The sequence below is a fragment of the Leuresthes tenuis genome, unplaced genomic scaffold, assembly GCF_036924035.1.
Source record: "Leuresthes tenuis unplaced genomic scaffold, fLeuTen1.0.hap1 SCAF_17, whole genome shotgun sequence".
NCBI classification, from domain to species: domain Eukaryota; kingdom Metazoa; phylum Chordata; class Actinopteri; order Atheriniformes; family Atherinopsidae; genus Leuresthes; species Leuresthes tenuis.
The window spans coordinates 7066202-7082528 of record NW_027325371.1 but is presented as its reverse complement, the minus strand read 5'-3'; the positions used below and the strand labels follow the sequence as shown (position 1 = coordinate 7082528).

General features: G+C 41.6%; 1 protein-coding gene across 5 annotated transcripts in view; it reads left to right on the top strand.

Annotated features, from left to right (window-relative positions):
• cacnb1 (calcium channel, voltage-dependent, beta 1 subunit) overlaps positions 1-15523 on the top strand; it is a 32851-nt gene extending 17328 nt beyond the window's left edge. For 2 of the 5 annotated variants that reach the window (XM_072368443.1, XM_072368447.1), the window contains 12 exons: positions 2050-2169; positions 2304-2426; positions 3514-3650; positions 3993-4060; positions 5210-5370; positions 8143-8223; positions 8297-8355; positions 8443-8567; positions 10755-10900; positions 11994-12089; positions 12201-12386; positions 13789-15523. In XM_072368443.1, coding sequence (XP_072224544.1) covers positions 2050-2169; positions 2304-2426; positions 3514-3650; positions 3993-4060; positions 5210-5370; positions 8143-8223; positions 8297-8355; positions 8443-8567; positions 10755-10900; positions 11994-12089; positions 12201-12386; positions 13789-14328 — 1842 coding nt within the window. In that variant the 3' untranslated portion in view covers positions 14329-15523. Of the gene's footprint in view, positions 1-2049; positions 2170-2303; positions 2427-3513; positions 3651-3992; positions 4061-5209; positions 5371-5834; positions 5864-8142; positions 8224-8296; positions 8356-8442; positions 8568-10748; positions 10901-11993; positions 12090-12200; positions 12387-13788 lie in introns of all 5 variants that reach the window. The other 3 variants (XM_072368446.1, XM_072368445.1, XM_072368444.1) reach the window with 3 other exon arrangements.
• The last annotated feature ends 804 nt before the right edge of the window (positions 15524-16327 follow it).

The window sequence follows — 16327 nt, the reverse complement described above, 5'->3', positions numbered from 1 at the left end:
CAGGTCTGAACAACCTCTCACATAAATGAATCAGATAATTATACTAATACCCTCTATTATTGATGAATACATCTGCAGAGATAGCCAAGGGTTTACTTAAAATGTATGTATATTTATATAGCTGCTGGTGAATGAACTGAATTTAAATGCTTTCTTGTCCTGTTGACCATTTAAAAAACTTTGTTAAGTGGATTTCTTTGTTACAACACTGAGCCCATCTGCAGCATCTTTGGAGTATGGTATCTTGCCCAAAGATAATAAACATATGGACTAGAGAGGCTGGGGATTGAACCACCACTCTTCAATTAAAGCGTGACCTGTTCGGTCTCCTGAGCCACAGCCACCCCTGTAACCAGAGAAAGAACATATCCAAAATAGTCTAAACATGTGAGCAAGTTAAAACTGAAAAAGACAGCCGCCAACGTTTATGATGAAATGCAGAGTTTCTCTATTAGCTCTGACCAGCAAATATTATTTGGTGTTTAGGTATAACGTAACCATCCAATAGAAAACGCCAGTTGTGCAACCTGTCCTAGCAAGAAGAGAATCATTTCCTTTCTTACACTGCATGTTGTAGTGTCCATCAACAACCTATCATTACGTTAGAATCTAAAGTACATTTAGTGAGTCATAGGAATTGCCAAACAAAGTTGTAATGAAAAGTACTCAAAGTTCAAATTCGGGTTGGTTCTTAGCTTCACTTCGAAAGGCCCAAGAATCTAAAGTGTGTGATGAGATTTTGACCATACACTAACAAAGTGAATGGTTTGTATAAGGTCTCAAGTAAACATTTATAGAGGTGAAAGACAAGGCCGCTGTGTTTAACTTTAGTTCTCACAGTTAAGTGCAGGAGGTATCTCTTCAAATAAGTGCCCAACAGGATGCCTCGATCCCACATCACTGCCTGTGAGGTACTTCTAGGAATCCTGGAATTCACCTAGACCCAAAAGTTTAGATACTAAACCAGTTTTTCCTCACATTTAATTCAGCTCCTTTTTAAACTCTCATGCACTGAGAAAGTTGGTTTACTTTGTAAAACTTAGAAAAAGTTTGTATTGTATCCCTCAAACTGTGTTATCAGTTCTGAAACAAATTGCCAAACGATACCTGGCATCTGTTCAGAGACATACTCGCTAAGTGTGATGTCTGACTACAAATGTGCAGAGAATGTTCAATCAGCATTACATATGGTGTATGTCATCTTTGTGCATTCTCACCTCTATTTTAAAAACCTACACCTAGTGACTCACTTCTTCTGCCTGGCACATTCAGCTGTTCACATGCTTGTCAGTACCTCCTACAAAGCGCCAAGCAACCTGTCAGCTCAAAAAATAAAACAGAAACAAGTGGGATTGTTATATAAATTGAACACTCAAACTCTTCAGAAGCTGAACAGTACTTTGGGCCAGTGCTGCAGGCTCATAGGAGGAGCAGGTTTTTATTGTGGCATGGGTGTCTGGATTGGGGTCAGCAGCAGAGAGTCAAGTTACTGTGCATGAGTGGTGAATGTGTTGGAAACTGTAGCCACTTCATGAGAAATTTATATCCTCACTGATATTATAAACAGTCCTCGGGCCATTTTTTCCCCTCTCTGTCCATGTTTCTGTCTGTACTTGACACACCCACACACTAAATCTATTGTTCCTTTTGCATAAAGATTTAGGACCTCAACTGCACTGGGGCTTCAGTGAAAATATCGGCCAGTTGTTATGCATCCTTTCCACCTCAAATTACACAGAGTCAGCTTGCATGCAAGATGAAGGCCAGGGGCCCATTTTGTGTTTATGTAGGTTTCAGTTCTTGAAGCAGTCCTGACAGCTAAGGGCCGGGACGCATGCGTGAAAGTACAGTAAGGTGGACATAGAAGATGAACAAACAGGTAATCTGGTTAGACTCTTGTACACATAGAAAAGTTGGAGTTCCACATGTTTGTTTGTTTTAGGCTGTACACTTCTTTTTTTCTCAGTAAAGTATGATTCAGAGGCTCTGCATTCTTCTCTTGGCAGTTTCTCCCCCCTCATCTTTATGTAAATTCCCTTTGCATTTCAGGGGTCTGCAGACTCATACACCAGCCGGCCGTCAGACTCGGACGTGTCCCTGGAGGAGGATCCCGAGGCTCTGAGGAAGGAGGCCGACAGGCAGGCTCTTGCCACACTTGAGAAAGCAAAGGTTAGAGATCTACTATTGTACGTCATTCACATGTGTGATGTGGTTGGTCATTATTCATTTTGAAAGTTTTGACACTGTTAAATCTCCTCTGAGCTCTCACTTCTGTGTTTTTGTGTATCTCAATATGGTTCCAGACCAAACCAGTGGCATTTGCTGTGCGCACAAACGTCGGTTACAACCCCGGCCCCAGCGATGATGTTCCTGTGCAGGGCATGGCCATTTCCTTTGAAGCCAAAGACTTCTTGCACATTAAAGAGGTTTTAACATCCCACATACTCTCTTAACCTCTTGCCTATACACAATAAAACGTAAAGCCATGATTGATTTCAGTACACAATATCTTTAAATTCTCTAACTTAGAACACAGATTTGATAACACTAAGCATTTTTACATGACACTTGGTTAGTTTGACCAAAATTGTATGAAGCATTCTTCTCAAAAGTAGACTAAGACACCCAGATAATGCTTTCTTTTGTCAGACAACTAAGCGCGTCAGAAAATGGAATTTAGAAATATCCTATTTGATCACTTTGATCATTTCCAGACTGTCACTCTGCTCTAATAAAATCTTGACTTTACAACCACAGCATCATCTGACAGAATCTCCCTTCAAGTAACTGAAAGACAACATCTATGCAGTGAAATCAGCTTACAAGTACAATGATCTCCCTCAGAGAAAGTTAGACACAGCAGAACGTCTTGAACATTTACTCACACAGTCAGCTGTATTACGGTGTCTCACGTACTTCAGTCAATAACTCATCTCCTCCTGTGCTTGTATACGGGAGACAGTGGTCCGACTTAAAATCCCGATCGGGCTGTAACTGTAGCGTGTCTCAACCGTGCTTGTAATCATTCTGGCTGTCGAAGAACTCTGGAAGGGTATAGGGCAGAGGGTTTCAACAGCAAAGCTTCAAGCTTCTCCCCCTTGAAACAACTAGCAGTGGTGGTGGGTGGAAAGCCAAGGGAGGGTTCATGCTTTGCTGTATCTTACTGCAAAGCCTCCTTCAGTGTAAACCGTAGCCAGGCCATGAGTGGGTGTCAGCAGCAACACAAGCTGCAGTGCAGCGATAGATAGGTGTACAAATTTGGTGAAATAAAAAGATAGATAAAAGTAGTTCTCTGGTTTCTTAAGGTCCATAAAAATCTTGGTAAAAAAAAAGGTACAGACAAGAACAGTGTCCAAGTGACAAGCCTTTAAAGACCAGAGAGTATAACGTTGTGCGGCTGCATCTTATCATTTTGGTCACAGTGTATAAAAAGCATGAGAAAAACAATGGTAAACATAACTGTGTATTTGCCACAAGAGCTGATGTATCATTGCTGCCTGACTGTGTATGCAGAAGTACAACAATGACTGGTGGATTGGGCGTCTGGTGAAGGAGGGCTGTGAGGTGGGCTTCATTCCCAGCCCTGTCAAACTGGAGAACACTCGTATGCTGCAGGAACAACGAATGAGACAAAACCGGCTCAGCTCCAGGTAAGCATGAAAGGCCATCTTTATCTATAGCATCAGCAACGCAAACATCAACCCCACTTTTTGAAACAGGTCGAACATGAGTCATTCCTCATCTACCAGGCAACGTAAATCATACTGAAATAGACAAAAGCGCTGCCGTGAGTCACTTTATTCCTCTGCGCAACTTCAGTATACACAAACTGGGCTCTAGTGTTCTCTGTATTTACAGGTACAATCCAGGAATGTATGTGCTTATCATGATCATTTTGAGCAACATTTAAAGAAAACTGAAGTTAAATAGTTTAGAATAAGGATGACACTGGATATGATTTGACATATTTGTGCTTGCTTTCACCATTACAGTAAATCAGGAGGAAGTTCTAGTCTCGATGTTGCTACGGGAACCCGAAGGCCCACCCCACCCGGCACAGGTGAGGTCACACGGTGTCCCTGTCAGGTGCCACAATAATTTCTTTGTGCGCAGCCCTGACAATGAGAGCGAGTGAGTTGAGACGGGCCCCTGATAATTAGATGAAGATATTAATTGGCTAGTTATTCAGGCATGATGATTAATCACAGTATGTCTCAGTGGGTTGCTGTGTGGAGCGAGAGAAGTCTTAGGAGGTGTGTCATTAGCACGCAGGACAGGACTGAAATAGAGATGAGAATGGACCACACTCATTAAACTTGTTAAGTTCTCTGGTTTGTGTGAGTTTGCTTCACAGGGATGATACAGAGCTGACTTCTCGGACGTGAAAATGGAGCAAATTAAACAACTGAGATTGATAGTTTCTTTCTTTATCAAACTGAGCTACTGTGCTAAGGTTCCTACCTGACTTAAAGTTGAAAAGTTAACATTTTTGGAAACATATTTATTCAAGCTCTGAAAGGAGAGTTGTGTCATCTTTCCATTAAATGTGAAGCTACCAACAGCAGCTGGTTAGTTTCAGCTCTTCAGGGACTAGTATGTGGATTTTGTCATTTTTTTAAACTGCCAGATCGCTTCTCCTACTAAGCTAGAAAGTTGTTGGCCAACATGGGTATCAATTTCCACTTCTACATCGAGCTTTCCACCAAAAATGAATTGGTTTATCTCCCAAAATCCCAAAGGAAGCCTTTAAAATTGGACACTTCCCATCTCTGTCCACCATCACCACCAACAACTCAAACCCCCAAATTTCTTCTTAGCTTGATTCCTTTTTTTTCTGCCACCTTCTTTCTCTCAGTTTCCTCTGCAGCTCCTCATTTTTCCTCACTTCTTTCACATCTATGCTTCAACTTTAGTTGCTTTCGCACTGAATTCATCTTCTTCTCTGCTGTTATTGTTATGACACTCTACATCTGTGTTTCGCTTCATGATTATCTGATGTTCTCTTCTTTTAAATTGTTTGAATCATACTATATCACCATCTCTTGTCTCCTTCTGAATACCTCTCACATTCTGCTTTCTTTTCATTCTTCCCCCTTTTGCTTTTTCTTTGTTATTTCCTCTAATCTCTTTCCCGTCACCTCATGCCGCTTGCTCTTCTTCTTCGACCTCTGTTCTTTACTTCTGCACCACCAACCCGCCCAATCATCAGCTCACGTGGACATGTCCACGGTGGCCTTTGACGTTGATCCCCTCGACCTGGATGCTGAGGAGCCCCCTGAGTCCCAGGGTGACCCTCGCTCCTCCAAGGGCATGTCAGGCAGTGTAACGTCCCCCCAGGCCAACGCCCACCGACTGCCCTTCTTTAAGAAGGTAACATTAGGGGCCCAGAAAATCATACTTACCTCACCAATCTCCCTCCTTCTCCTTCTCCTTCTCCTTCCTGAACTCATCCTCTAAGATGTGGTCAGGTGTAATCTCTCCTTCCCTTCCCAATTTTTCGCTAGCTGCTCACAACTTAACCATCCCTGCTGCCAAATCTAACCCTGTTTGGCCCCTCGGGCTTCAGTCTGGATGGTTATGCTAAGATATGTTTGGATGTGTGCTTCTGTGCTTGATTAGCTTGGGGAGGCCTTGAACTAACTGATACTCTCTGAAATGGGTGTTGCTGCTGATACTATTGTTTTAAAAAGAGGCAGTTGGTGTAAACTCTAATCAATAAACAACTCATCTCCCAATTCCCTCCTAATCCTAACCTGTCAATAACTAAATGTGCTCTTGTGTTTTGTGTTTTTTTTTTTTGTCTCTTCTTGCTGTTATGTGGAATGATACCGTAGGTGGCCCAGCTAAACAGAAACAGAAGTCGGTGAGTGTGGTTTGTTCTCAACACTAACATCTAACATTTAATCCTGTCGCTTTTCATGTTGCCCTGCTTGTGGTAGCTTGTGGTCGTCACTCAGTTCTTCTTGATCCAAATGCACATTAAATCCAAAACATCCAGAGAATCTCTTGTAAATCATGGTGTTGCATCTGTCATTTCCCCTGAGCTTGTATCACAGCTGCCAGTGTGAAGATGCAGGTGCAGATGTGTCCCAGACCCTGTTAGTCAGAGTGTGGCTGTAATGCATCCTGACATGCTCTCATTTTAATTCACCATGGCTAATTTCAGTGACAGGAGACCACATTTGGCTGTTTTTATGCCTCTCAGTACAATTTATGCTCAGCATATGATATCATAAGTGGCTAATCAATATTAGGGGTAAGAGATATGGACAACATTTACGCTGCAGTAGCTATCGCAGCATCTGCTCAATACTGATTTGTTTGGTTGGAATATTAAAGCGGTTATATCATGCTTTTGGGGGATTGGCCTTTAAAAGTCCCATTAATTAGCCAGCAAAGTACTTGATCAGCATGTTTAGTTTTGTTCTTTTTAGTGAGGCTACACATTGGAGAGCCCACTCTTCAGTCAGCCCGAGCGAGCGCTGGGCACCATTATGCAGTATGCAAATTTGAAGTCCTGGGGTAGGATATAAAAGGAAATCTTTTAATTGGACACAAATTAGTGTATGCCCCAAAGAGCAGGATGTTTCTTTACGCTAGTTTTTTGTCATATTATGCCAGTTTGTGTATAAGTAGCACATGTGGAAAGATGTACATTGAAACATTAAATTTGGCTTCGCTTTAATTACATCACCATGACATATATTATAATGTCGACCTCGTGGAAGAGAGCGGAGGAATCAGTAGCTCTCCGTCATTTTCAACCAGTCAGAGTCAGGACAGACTGGGGTTTTTTGTGATGGAGTCCTTAAAGAGACTGCAGCTAAAATGAAACATGTTAGACAAAAAGTGACTACACTGGCTGCAGTATAATAAATTATAAGAATTATAATGTTCTCTAAATAGTAAATCATGCAAACCTATTTTAGTAGTAAAACATTCTTTTTAAAGTTCATGAATGCATCTTTACCTCACTGAAGAATGTTTTCATTCTAAACCTTGAACAAATTTTATATATATTTAGTTGTTATTTTATTTCTGTTCTGCATACATGGTAATTCCTAGCTGCATTTGATGTACACCATCATTCCTGTTACTCACCACTCTAAAATATGCAACATCCACATTTTATTCAAAATAAATGAGTAGCTTTGTTATATTAAGTGCTCCAGCTTTGCACCCTTTACTGACAAGAGCCATTTGGAAGCTTTTAAACTATGTAATTTTAGCTCTCGTGAATACAAATGAGGTGAAATGAGCTTCCGTTGTTCAGCTTTATACAATGTAATGCAGTGGAACGGGTCACTCCAGTACTTTCTGCTGCCTGAAGTGCTGTACAATACACACAGTGGAGTGGACATGCACAGAATACAAATCTAGAAAGAAAAAAAAACATCCAATTTTATTCTTGTCAGATTCCAAAAGACGTGTGACTGTTTTTACCCAACTGAAAGTAGTTTTTTAAGCTGGAAGATGCGTATGGATTTCATATAGATGAGTAATTCCTGTCATGATTCATAAGGTACAAATAAACCTAAAGTTCATGTGCTGCAGTATGGATCATGTTTGTGTGTGGGTGTTCGATATAAGTCTCTGTGTGGGTTTGTCAGTTTTTTTGTGTAAACAGCTCTTTAGATTTCAGTTTCAAGTCTATGTATTCATATCGCTGTTTTTCAGAATAATTCTACTCTAAAAATCATACCACAGCTATTAGTGTGAATGATTATTTGACAGTTCCCATCCAGTGCTCATGCATAACAAAAAAAAGTGTGAAGTATGATGTTTGTTTTCATGGCTGCAGCACAGTCACGAGAGCTCTCCTGACACGCTCGTGTCTGGTTTAATTATGGACATTTTGATTAAGCCAAACTGCAGACTTAGAAATAGAGGCCACTGCTCTCAGTTCAAAATTGATCCCTTCCTATGAACACTCACAGACACTCAATAAAACAAATGGACTCTGAAACTTGTCATCCATCAATCTAACTTTATCACATGAGAGGAAGAGTACAGGAGCCTGTGCATGAGTGTAACTGTGTGGCTGCAGATCTGTGTGAGGCATGTGAAACTGTGAGTGTACGTGCAAACGCGACATGACAACGTGAATCACCCCAATTCCGGTGCTGTCTTTTCCTGGTCCAGATGGAGCATGTCCCTCCCTATGATGTGGTTCCCTCCATGAGACCCATCATTCTTGTGGGTCCTTCGCTTAAAGGCTATGAGGTACAGATAGAAATGTGGCATCATGCAATTTCCCTTCCATGGTGTGGATCTAATGTCTGATGTTATTCCATAGGTGACCGACATGATGCAAAAAGCACTCTTTGATTTTCTGAAACACAAGTTTGAGGGCAGGTAAGAATGAGAGCTTCCCACTATATGGAATATAATTGAATAGGTCTCTTTTTATTACCCCAGTAACATGCTGTTTCCCTGTTTCAGGATATCCATCACGCGGGTGACAGCAGACATCTCTCTGGCCAAACGTTCAGTGCTTAACAACCCCAGCAAACACACCATCATTGAGCGCTCCAGTACTCGCTCAAGCCTGGGTGAGACAAGCTACTGTGATTACCACTGGGCAAAAAGCTCAGAAAATACCAGTCTGACAAGACTTGATAAAAGTTAGGATCTTATCTATTAGTTGGACCAGAACAGTGTAGATATGTTTGTTCATCATGTTGCGTTGCTGAACATCTTCCACTATCTGTGTTTCATATCTATATTGCAGCAAGTGTTGTCTTTATTCTATGAAGATAGGCAGATATGCTCAGCCCCAGTGCGAAACAACTTCATGAAAACAGCTGGGTATTGTAGTCTTTAGCTTATGTTACTGAAACAGCAGGACAAGGTGTCTCTTAATGTGAGCTTACAGCACAAAAGAATCTTGTGTTTTCAATAGTTTTTGGACAACAGATGGTCTCAGTATTACAGGCAAATAAATCTCATGAGACTTCACATTGTTAATAATAGGACAAATGTGAAATATCACCAGATTTATTGTTTTGTGTCTTTTTAGAGTTAGTTCAGTTTGCAGATTACATTGCAAATTTAGCTATTTCACCAAAAAAAGAAAAAATGCATGGAAGTGTACATCTATCAAAATTATGCTGTAGAAGCCTGGAGTTTAAAAGATGATAAATAGTTTGGACTTCTGCTAAAAAAAATGGTGAGAAGTGCTCTGTGTTCCCAACAAAACACTACGGGGTCCTTGAGTGCATTTCTGGCATTTTTGGCATCTCCGTACCTCATCAAAAGACCTACAAGCTTTTATACCTGCTCTGATTGAGTCTGATCTGGCCTCCTCTCTCTTTTCATCCTGTCTTCTCTGCCCTTCACCCATCCTCCCCTTGTTCCTCCACCACCAATCTTCCTCCTTCTCCTCTGTCTTTTGATTCAGACGTACTGGGTACGTATGCACTCCTTGCAACAAAACAATGAAGCCTCTCTTCCTTCCTCCTCCCCCTTTTTCTTCTAACTATATTCATCATCTGCTCATACATTGTTTGTCTGCCTGTCTGCTTGCTTGTCAGTTTCTCTGTTCCTCATACTTCTGTGTGACAGCCTGTAGTCACTAACAAAAAGGAAAACATTACAAAACCCAAGCAGAAAGAGATCTGTAGGAGGCCAGTGGAGCGGCTGGCAGCCCTGCTCTACGCATCTAAACTCTCAAGTAGGCAGAGAGTACTTTCACACCCTTATATTGTGATCTTTAATCCTATCGCTGTACTATATGTTTGCTGTCACACCTCAGGAAAGGCAGCACCTCACTTTATAAACTCAGTCTTGTCATGCTGGGAGAGAAAGTTTTTCTCTACCATCAAATTCAAATTTACAGAGACCCAGTTCTTTGTTGAAGTCAATGAAAACTTTGCCAAGTTCCGTATTTGAATATTTGAGTTCACATTTCTTATCAATCTGCTGAGGCCCTGTTTCGCCTCCAGCTTTTATTGTCTGTCCCTCGGCCCTGTGTAGGCTGCTGAAATGTGTGCTGGCAGCGTCTCTTTGCAGATTGCCTTGCCCCTGTTATCTCTCTCTGCCACTGAGTTGGTTGGCAGCTCGCACACCTTGGAGGCGCTGATGTTTGACCAGGCAGGCGAGGAGCGTTCTGGTTTTCAGTTCTTAATCTCTCTCCATCCACGTCAGCAGGCAGATAAAAAGTGGAACTGTGTTTGAAACATCAACTGACAAGCTGTTGTAGGCTGCCATCGAGGAACAATGAAAACATAACGCCACAGACTTGAGTAGCTCAGATGATAGAATGATTTCCTATTAGTGCTAACAAAAACTAATGTTCCATGTCGTTGTTTCTTTCTTGCTTGTTTTAGTTGTGGTCATTTATGTATTTAGTGAGAAACTGTGCCCTTATTGTGAGCTATTCCAAGTACCACAGGCATCTCATTTCTAAGTGCCCCCTTTCCTTACCATTTTGAATTAAAAACAATTAGACGCAGTGAAGAAAATGTCTGGAGGTGGCAACTGAATGAGGATGCCGCAGTGCTCCATTTAGCTTTGCGTAAATGGAACTTAAACTGTGGTCCAATCAGATTCATATGCTTGAAAGTGTTTTAATTTTTAAACATTTTTTTTAGATTTAGGCATGCATGAGTAAGTACTAACGTGTTGGTTATATATTTGTACACAAAGTTAAGGACATATTGCATATAGAGAGAGCTGCAACAGAGAAAGCAGCTCATTTACTGATTGTTTTCTGTTTCAATGTATTTATATGTTTTCTGGGCCTTCAGCTGAAGTGCAGAGTGAGATTGAGCGTATCTTTGAGCTGGCCCGCACCCTCCAGCTCGTTGCTCTTGATGCAGACACCATCAACCACCCCTCTCAGCTGGCTAAGACGTCCTTGGCTCCTATTATCGTCTATATCAAAATAGCCTCACCCAAGGTAAGGAAACAGATGGCCTGAGAGTAATAAACAACAGAATTTTGATTGATTTCAAGACATTTTGATGCTTTTTGTTTCTTAATGAATTTATTCTCTGTATGAAATGTCTAAACCCCAAAAAAGTTGGAACGTCACGTAAAATGTCATTAAAAACTGAATGCAGTAATGTACAAATTTCATAAACCGATATTTTAATCACAGTAGAATATAGGAAACATATCAAATGTTGAATTTGATGGTAGCATATCTCAAAAGTGTTGGGACAGGTCTGTGTTCACCACTGTGTAGCATCCCCTCTTCTTTTAACAACAGTCTGAAAACATCTGGGAGCTGAGGAGACCACTTACTAGGCCTGTGGGAGAGGAATGTAGTCCCATTCATGCCTGATATTAGATTCCAGCTGCTCAACTGTCCCTCTGTTTTATTTTTGCATTTCATGATGCTCCAAATGCTTTCAGTTGGTGAAAGGTGTGGACTTTCAGGCAGGTCAGTCCAAACCTGGACACTGCTATGAAGCCATGCTGTTGGAATAGATACAGTATGTAGTTTAGGATTATCTTGCTGAAATTTACAATGCTATCCCTGAAAAAGACATAATTTGGATTAGAGCGTATGTTGCTCTAAAACTTGTACATACCTTTATATACCTGTATATACCTTATGCAAGTTGCCAGTTCCATAGGCACAAATGCGCCTCCATACCAGCAGAGATTTTTGAAGATTGCTGAACCTTTGCTCATCTTTAATTCTGAGAGACCTTTTATACCCAGTGATGTCACTGACCTGTTGCCAGTTAACCTAATTAGTTCTTCCCACTGTTTCTTCGTAGTTCCACTTACTTTTCCAGCCTTTTGTTGCTGTCATCACATTCAAGATGAGCTGATATTTTTGCTGAAATAGTGTGTCTCACTTTCAACATTCAATGTTTTCTCTGTTCTATTGTTAATAAAATATCAGTTTATGAATTTGCAAATCATTTAATTCTGTTTTTATTTACATCTGACACAGTGCCCTGACATTTTTGGAACTAGGGTTGTATTTCTCTTGAGGAAGAGGTGATTTTTTAGTTAACTGTTCGGTTAATTCTCTGCAGGTTCTCCAGAGGCTTATTAAATCCAGGGGGAAATCCCAGGCTAAACATTTAAATGTGCAGATGGTTGCAGCTGACAAATTGGCTCAGTGCCCACCTGTGAGTTCTGCTTTGTGATTTGTTGAAATAGAATGACTCACAGTCTCTGGGAGAAAATTAATACATTCCGGCCTTGTAAAATAAACTAACTGTTACTTTGTGGTGCTGCAGGAACTGTTTGACATAATCCTGGACGAGAACCAGCTGGAAGATGCATGTGAACACCTGGCTGACTACCTGGAAGCATACTGGAAGGCGACACACCCGCCGAGCAGCAACCCTCCCAACCCTCTGCTCAACCGCACCATGGCCACTGCGGCCCTAGCCGCCTCCCCTGAGCCCGTCTCCAACCTGCAGGTACAGGTGCTCACCTCCCTGCGCAGAAATATGGATCTGTGGCCTGATATGGACGGTGCTGTAGCCAGTGAGGGGAAAGAGGAAGAGCATGCCGTCTGAAGTCCAACATCGAGAGGGTGGGGGGCACTCCGGCAACTTGATCCTATCTCAGAAACCCTTTAAACCGAAAGGGATCGTATATTAAAACCTTATTTATGCTGTATATGAAAACACAAGACAGATAAAGATTAACACATTATGCCTTTTTAGAAACTGACTCACAACTCTGCCAATATGGAGTCAATCCCCCCACACATGAACAGCTAATTTAGGAACACATACGAGTAAAATATTTAAGTCTGTATCTTAATGGGTCAGCGCTTCCTTCTGTGTACCTTTTAAAACTGTGAAAGCAACACAACTCAAATCCCTGGACTTGGCACCTCTGCTCCTGATGCCCTTTCCCTTTACTGTTGTCTTGAGTAAAATCATATCTGCTGCCCCCACCCAGCCCTCGTTAGCTCTATGGCCTCATTTCTTCAGCACTTTTTTTCCTCCAAGAGGCTGAATCCAGTTTGCTGTCCTTCTCTGTGTTGCCATGGTACCGCCCTGAAAACAGCAAGTCATGTCCGCCTCTTCAAATAGAAAGGCTTAGTTTGTCAGAGGCCGTTTCTAACACTCTGTCCACCTTAATCAGTTTATCATCAGGATAACAACAAAAGACTAATGGGTTTTGTTTTGTTTTGCATCAGTCCTTACTGGTTACTCATTAACTATAATGAGATGAAAGACTGTCAGATACATTTATGTTTGTGACAGCATGGCAACTGGGAAGTGACGGTGCACCAAATGGATGTCTACCATTTTTACACAGTCAAGAGCAACAAAAGTAATTTAAAAAAAATAAAAATAAAATAACTACAAATTAGAAATACACCTCACTCCTGATTTATCTAAAACGGTTTAAGTATAAAGATAACATGATGCAGAGCTGATAAATTCCGATGTTCATTTACTTATTGCTGCTATGTTTAGCTATTAGTGCAGTCAACCAGCAGATGGCACTGTTGCAATGGTAGATGATCTGTTTAGCGTGTTGAACGTGGGGTTGGGTTTGCTTTTGTTTGCACATAGATGTCATATTTTAGAATAATAGATTAGCAGGATTAATCTGTTTTACTAACTGAGAAGTAATTTGATATTTTCATGTTTGCACAATGTGTATACGTTGATGTGTGTGCGCACTGTGCAAATATGGAATATGTGTGATTCAAATTTGACTTAAATGCTTTTAACTGGTGATCCTCAGTCTGCCTTTCTGTTCTGTGCTGTTTGCTAATCCTGGTGACTAACTACTGACAGTTTGGTCTGCCGTTTGTGTCTTTGCATGTTTTTTTTGTGGCATGGGTGTGACTCACTGCAGGGTCCATACCTGGTGCACGGAGAGCAGAAGCGGGAAGGGGGTCTGACAGAGTGTGGTGGGAGCAGCACTCTTCATGACTATCAGACAGACGTGGGAGGAAAGCCTCAGCAGCAGCACCAGCAACAGGCGTACCTGCGCTCGTCTCGTGGTCAGCTACGAGGGGGTAGTGGGCGGGGCCTGTCACGGCAAGACACCTTTGACTCTGAGACCCAGGGCAGCCGGGACTCAGCATACACTGAGGCTGGTGACTCCTGCATGGACATTGAGACTGACCCCTACGAAGAGCCAGAGCCCTACCGAGGGGGTGGGAGCAGCCGCCTCCACCTGGCTCAACATCATGGCCGACAAGCCTCCTGGGAAGACGAAGGTGCAGAGCCGGACCAGGAAAACCTGAACCATCCTCCAATGCCGAGCCAGACGCAGCCGCATGGACGCGCCAAACTGAGGGAGCGTTACTGCCAGGACCCTGTGGACACAGGGGCCAACATGAGCCGCAACAAGAACCAAGACGACTGGGGGAGAGACGTGTACATCCGCTGAACGCTCATCTTATCACAGAGACGAGGAAGCTACAGACTGAGGACAGAGGGAGAGATGGGGAGGGAGGGGAACAGTTCTCGTTTGGGGTGTAAAAGGATCTGAAGTGTGGGTTTGGGGCCATGCCAGTCAGGCTAACAAAAATCTGTTTACATCCCAGTACAATGTAAAGATATACATCAACTGCCAGATGCCATTCTCATCAAGTTCTTGGAAAATCAATTTATTTGTGTTTAGAAGAAATAATATTGGTCTGTTTTTTGTTTCCTATGTTAATACTGCATGAATATCATGGATTTCTATACTGACAGCACGAGGGCAGTTAATCGTTACGATTGTGAATCTCCGATTGTGATCTTCATGACCCGATCTCCTTCAGTTGTAGAGTGTGAAGGCTGGTGGAGCTGTAGTCTGTCATGTCTGTCCTCTGCAGTCTTAAACAGGGTCGAATGTCACCGTTTCCACATATGTACAGTGTCAGGGTTTCTCTTTACCTTTATCTCACTACTTTTGGCTCTCAGGGCTTCTTCCCATACTGAGAGACAGAAGTTGTGAGTCTCTCACCTACACTCCCTTATCACCCAGACCTTAAACCGCTGGTGGAGAACTTGCCATATGATAAAAAAATCTTGATGTTGCTATGCTCATGTCAGCTTCATCACAACAAAAACACTCCAAAGATGTTTACTTCTTGCCTGACTTGGATCAGCCTCTGTAGGTGTTTGATCCAGTCCTCCCATTTCTGTTTTCCTCTTCATGGGTGCTGAGGGCACCTGCAGTATTTACTCGTGGTGCGGATTCAAAGCAGCACCCAGTGCAGCGGTTGTAGATGTGTGAGTGAAGTGCCCCACCTTAGTCACCCCCACCCTAAAACACCCTTATTTCAAGAAAACTCCAATCACAAGTGCCGGAATGTCTCGCCAAGCCATGTCCACCACCGTGTGGGATGTCTTAACTCTTGTTAAACTGCTTTTCAGACCACGTCTATGTCTTGTCGTGTCTCGTGGCTACTCTGCAGCGTAGCCTAATGTTGTTCCAGCACGTTGCTAATGTCGTTTTCTTTGCACCAGTTTCATCGTCTGTTTTTCAGGGCTAATTGTGATATAAAGAGTTCTTCTGTGTGTTGTTAATCACTCTTATCTTCCACTTAAACCGCTAGCTTGTCTGATATTAAATACCACTCTCTTCTTACTCCCAATTTCAGACTGAATTAATTTATTTAGTTTGTTTTTTTTGTTTTATTCCCCTGTGGACATTTGCAATTTTTAAAAACTCTTTAGTTCTTGTGAGGTATTGAGAGGAGTATCATTAGGGATGGGGGGGAGGGGATGGGAGGGGGATAAGACCAGCTTTGGTCTTTACTCAGTTATCTGCTATGGAGAATCCATGAATGTCTTTGGTGGGCTGCTTCGGTCTACCTATGTCTTCATTTGAATAAATAAATATTAAATAATGATCAGTAAATAATGTTATTGTTGCGTTATCGCAATTGTTAAAATTATGAAATAACATGTATCATTGGTGCCTGATTGTAGCTACATTTTGCTTTTTCTGCCTTTCATTTTTAATCTGTGGATAAATTCGTATTTTAATTAAAAATTTAACCAGAAAATGTCACGGTGTCACTTAATGAACACGATGATAGGTGATAATCAAACACAGCATTATTATTATTATTCAGTCCAGTTGCTTCTTTACTTCAGGGAAAGTTTATTCAGAAACTCTTCTTTTAACATTGGATTTACACTAGTCATGTTTTTCTTTGAGCAAGGAAACTTTGTAAATTATCAGAGTTGGAAACTATGGGACGTGGTTTTTATTTTTTGTCATTCTGTTTTCTTCTTATAACATCTGCACCAGTGGAAATGTACCTCTCAGGGCCAAAAAAAGACTATGATACTGTAGAATACTCTTAGAGACACAGCTGGGAAGGATTGCAAATATAATAAATGTTTAAATAGTTTAAACTGAATTAAAATAGCACAAAAAATCCACCTATTAC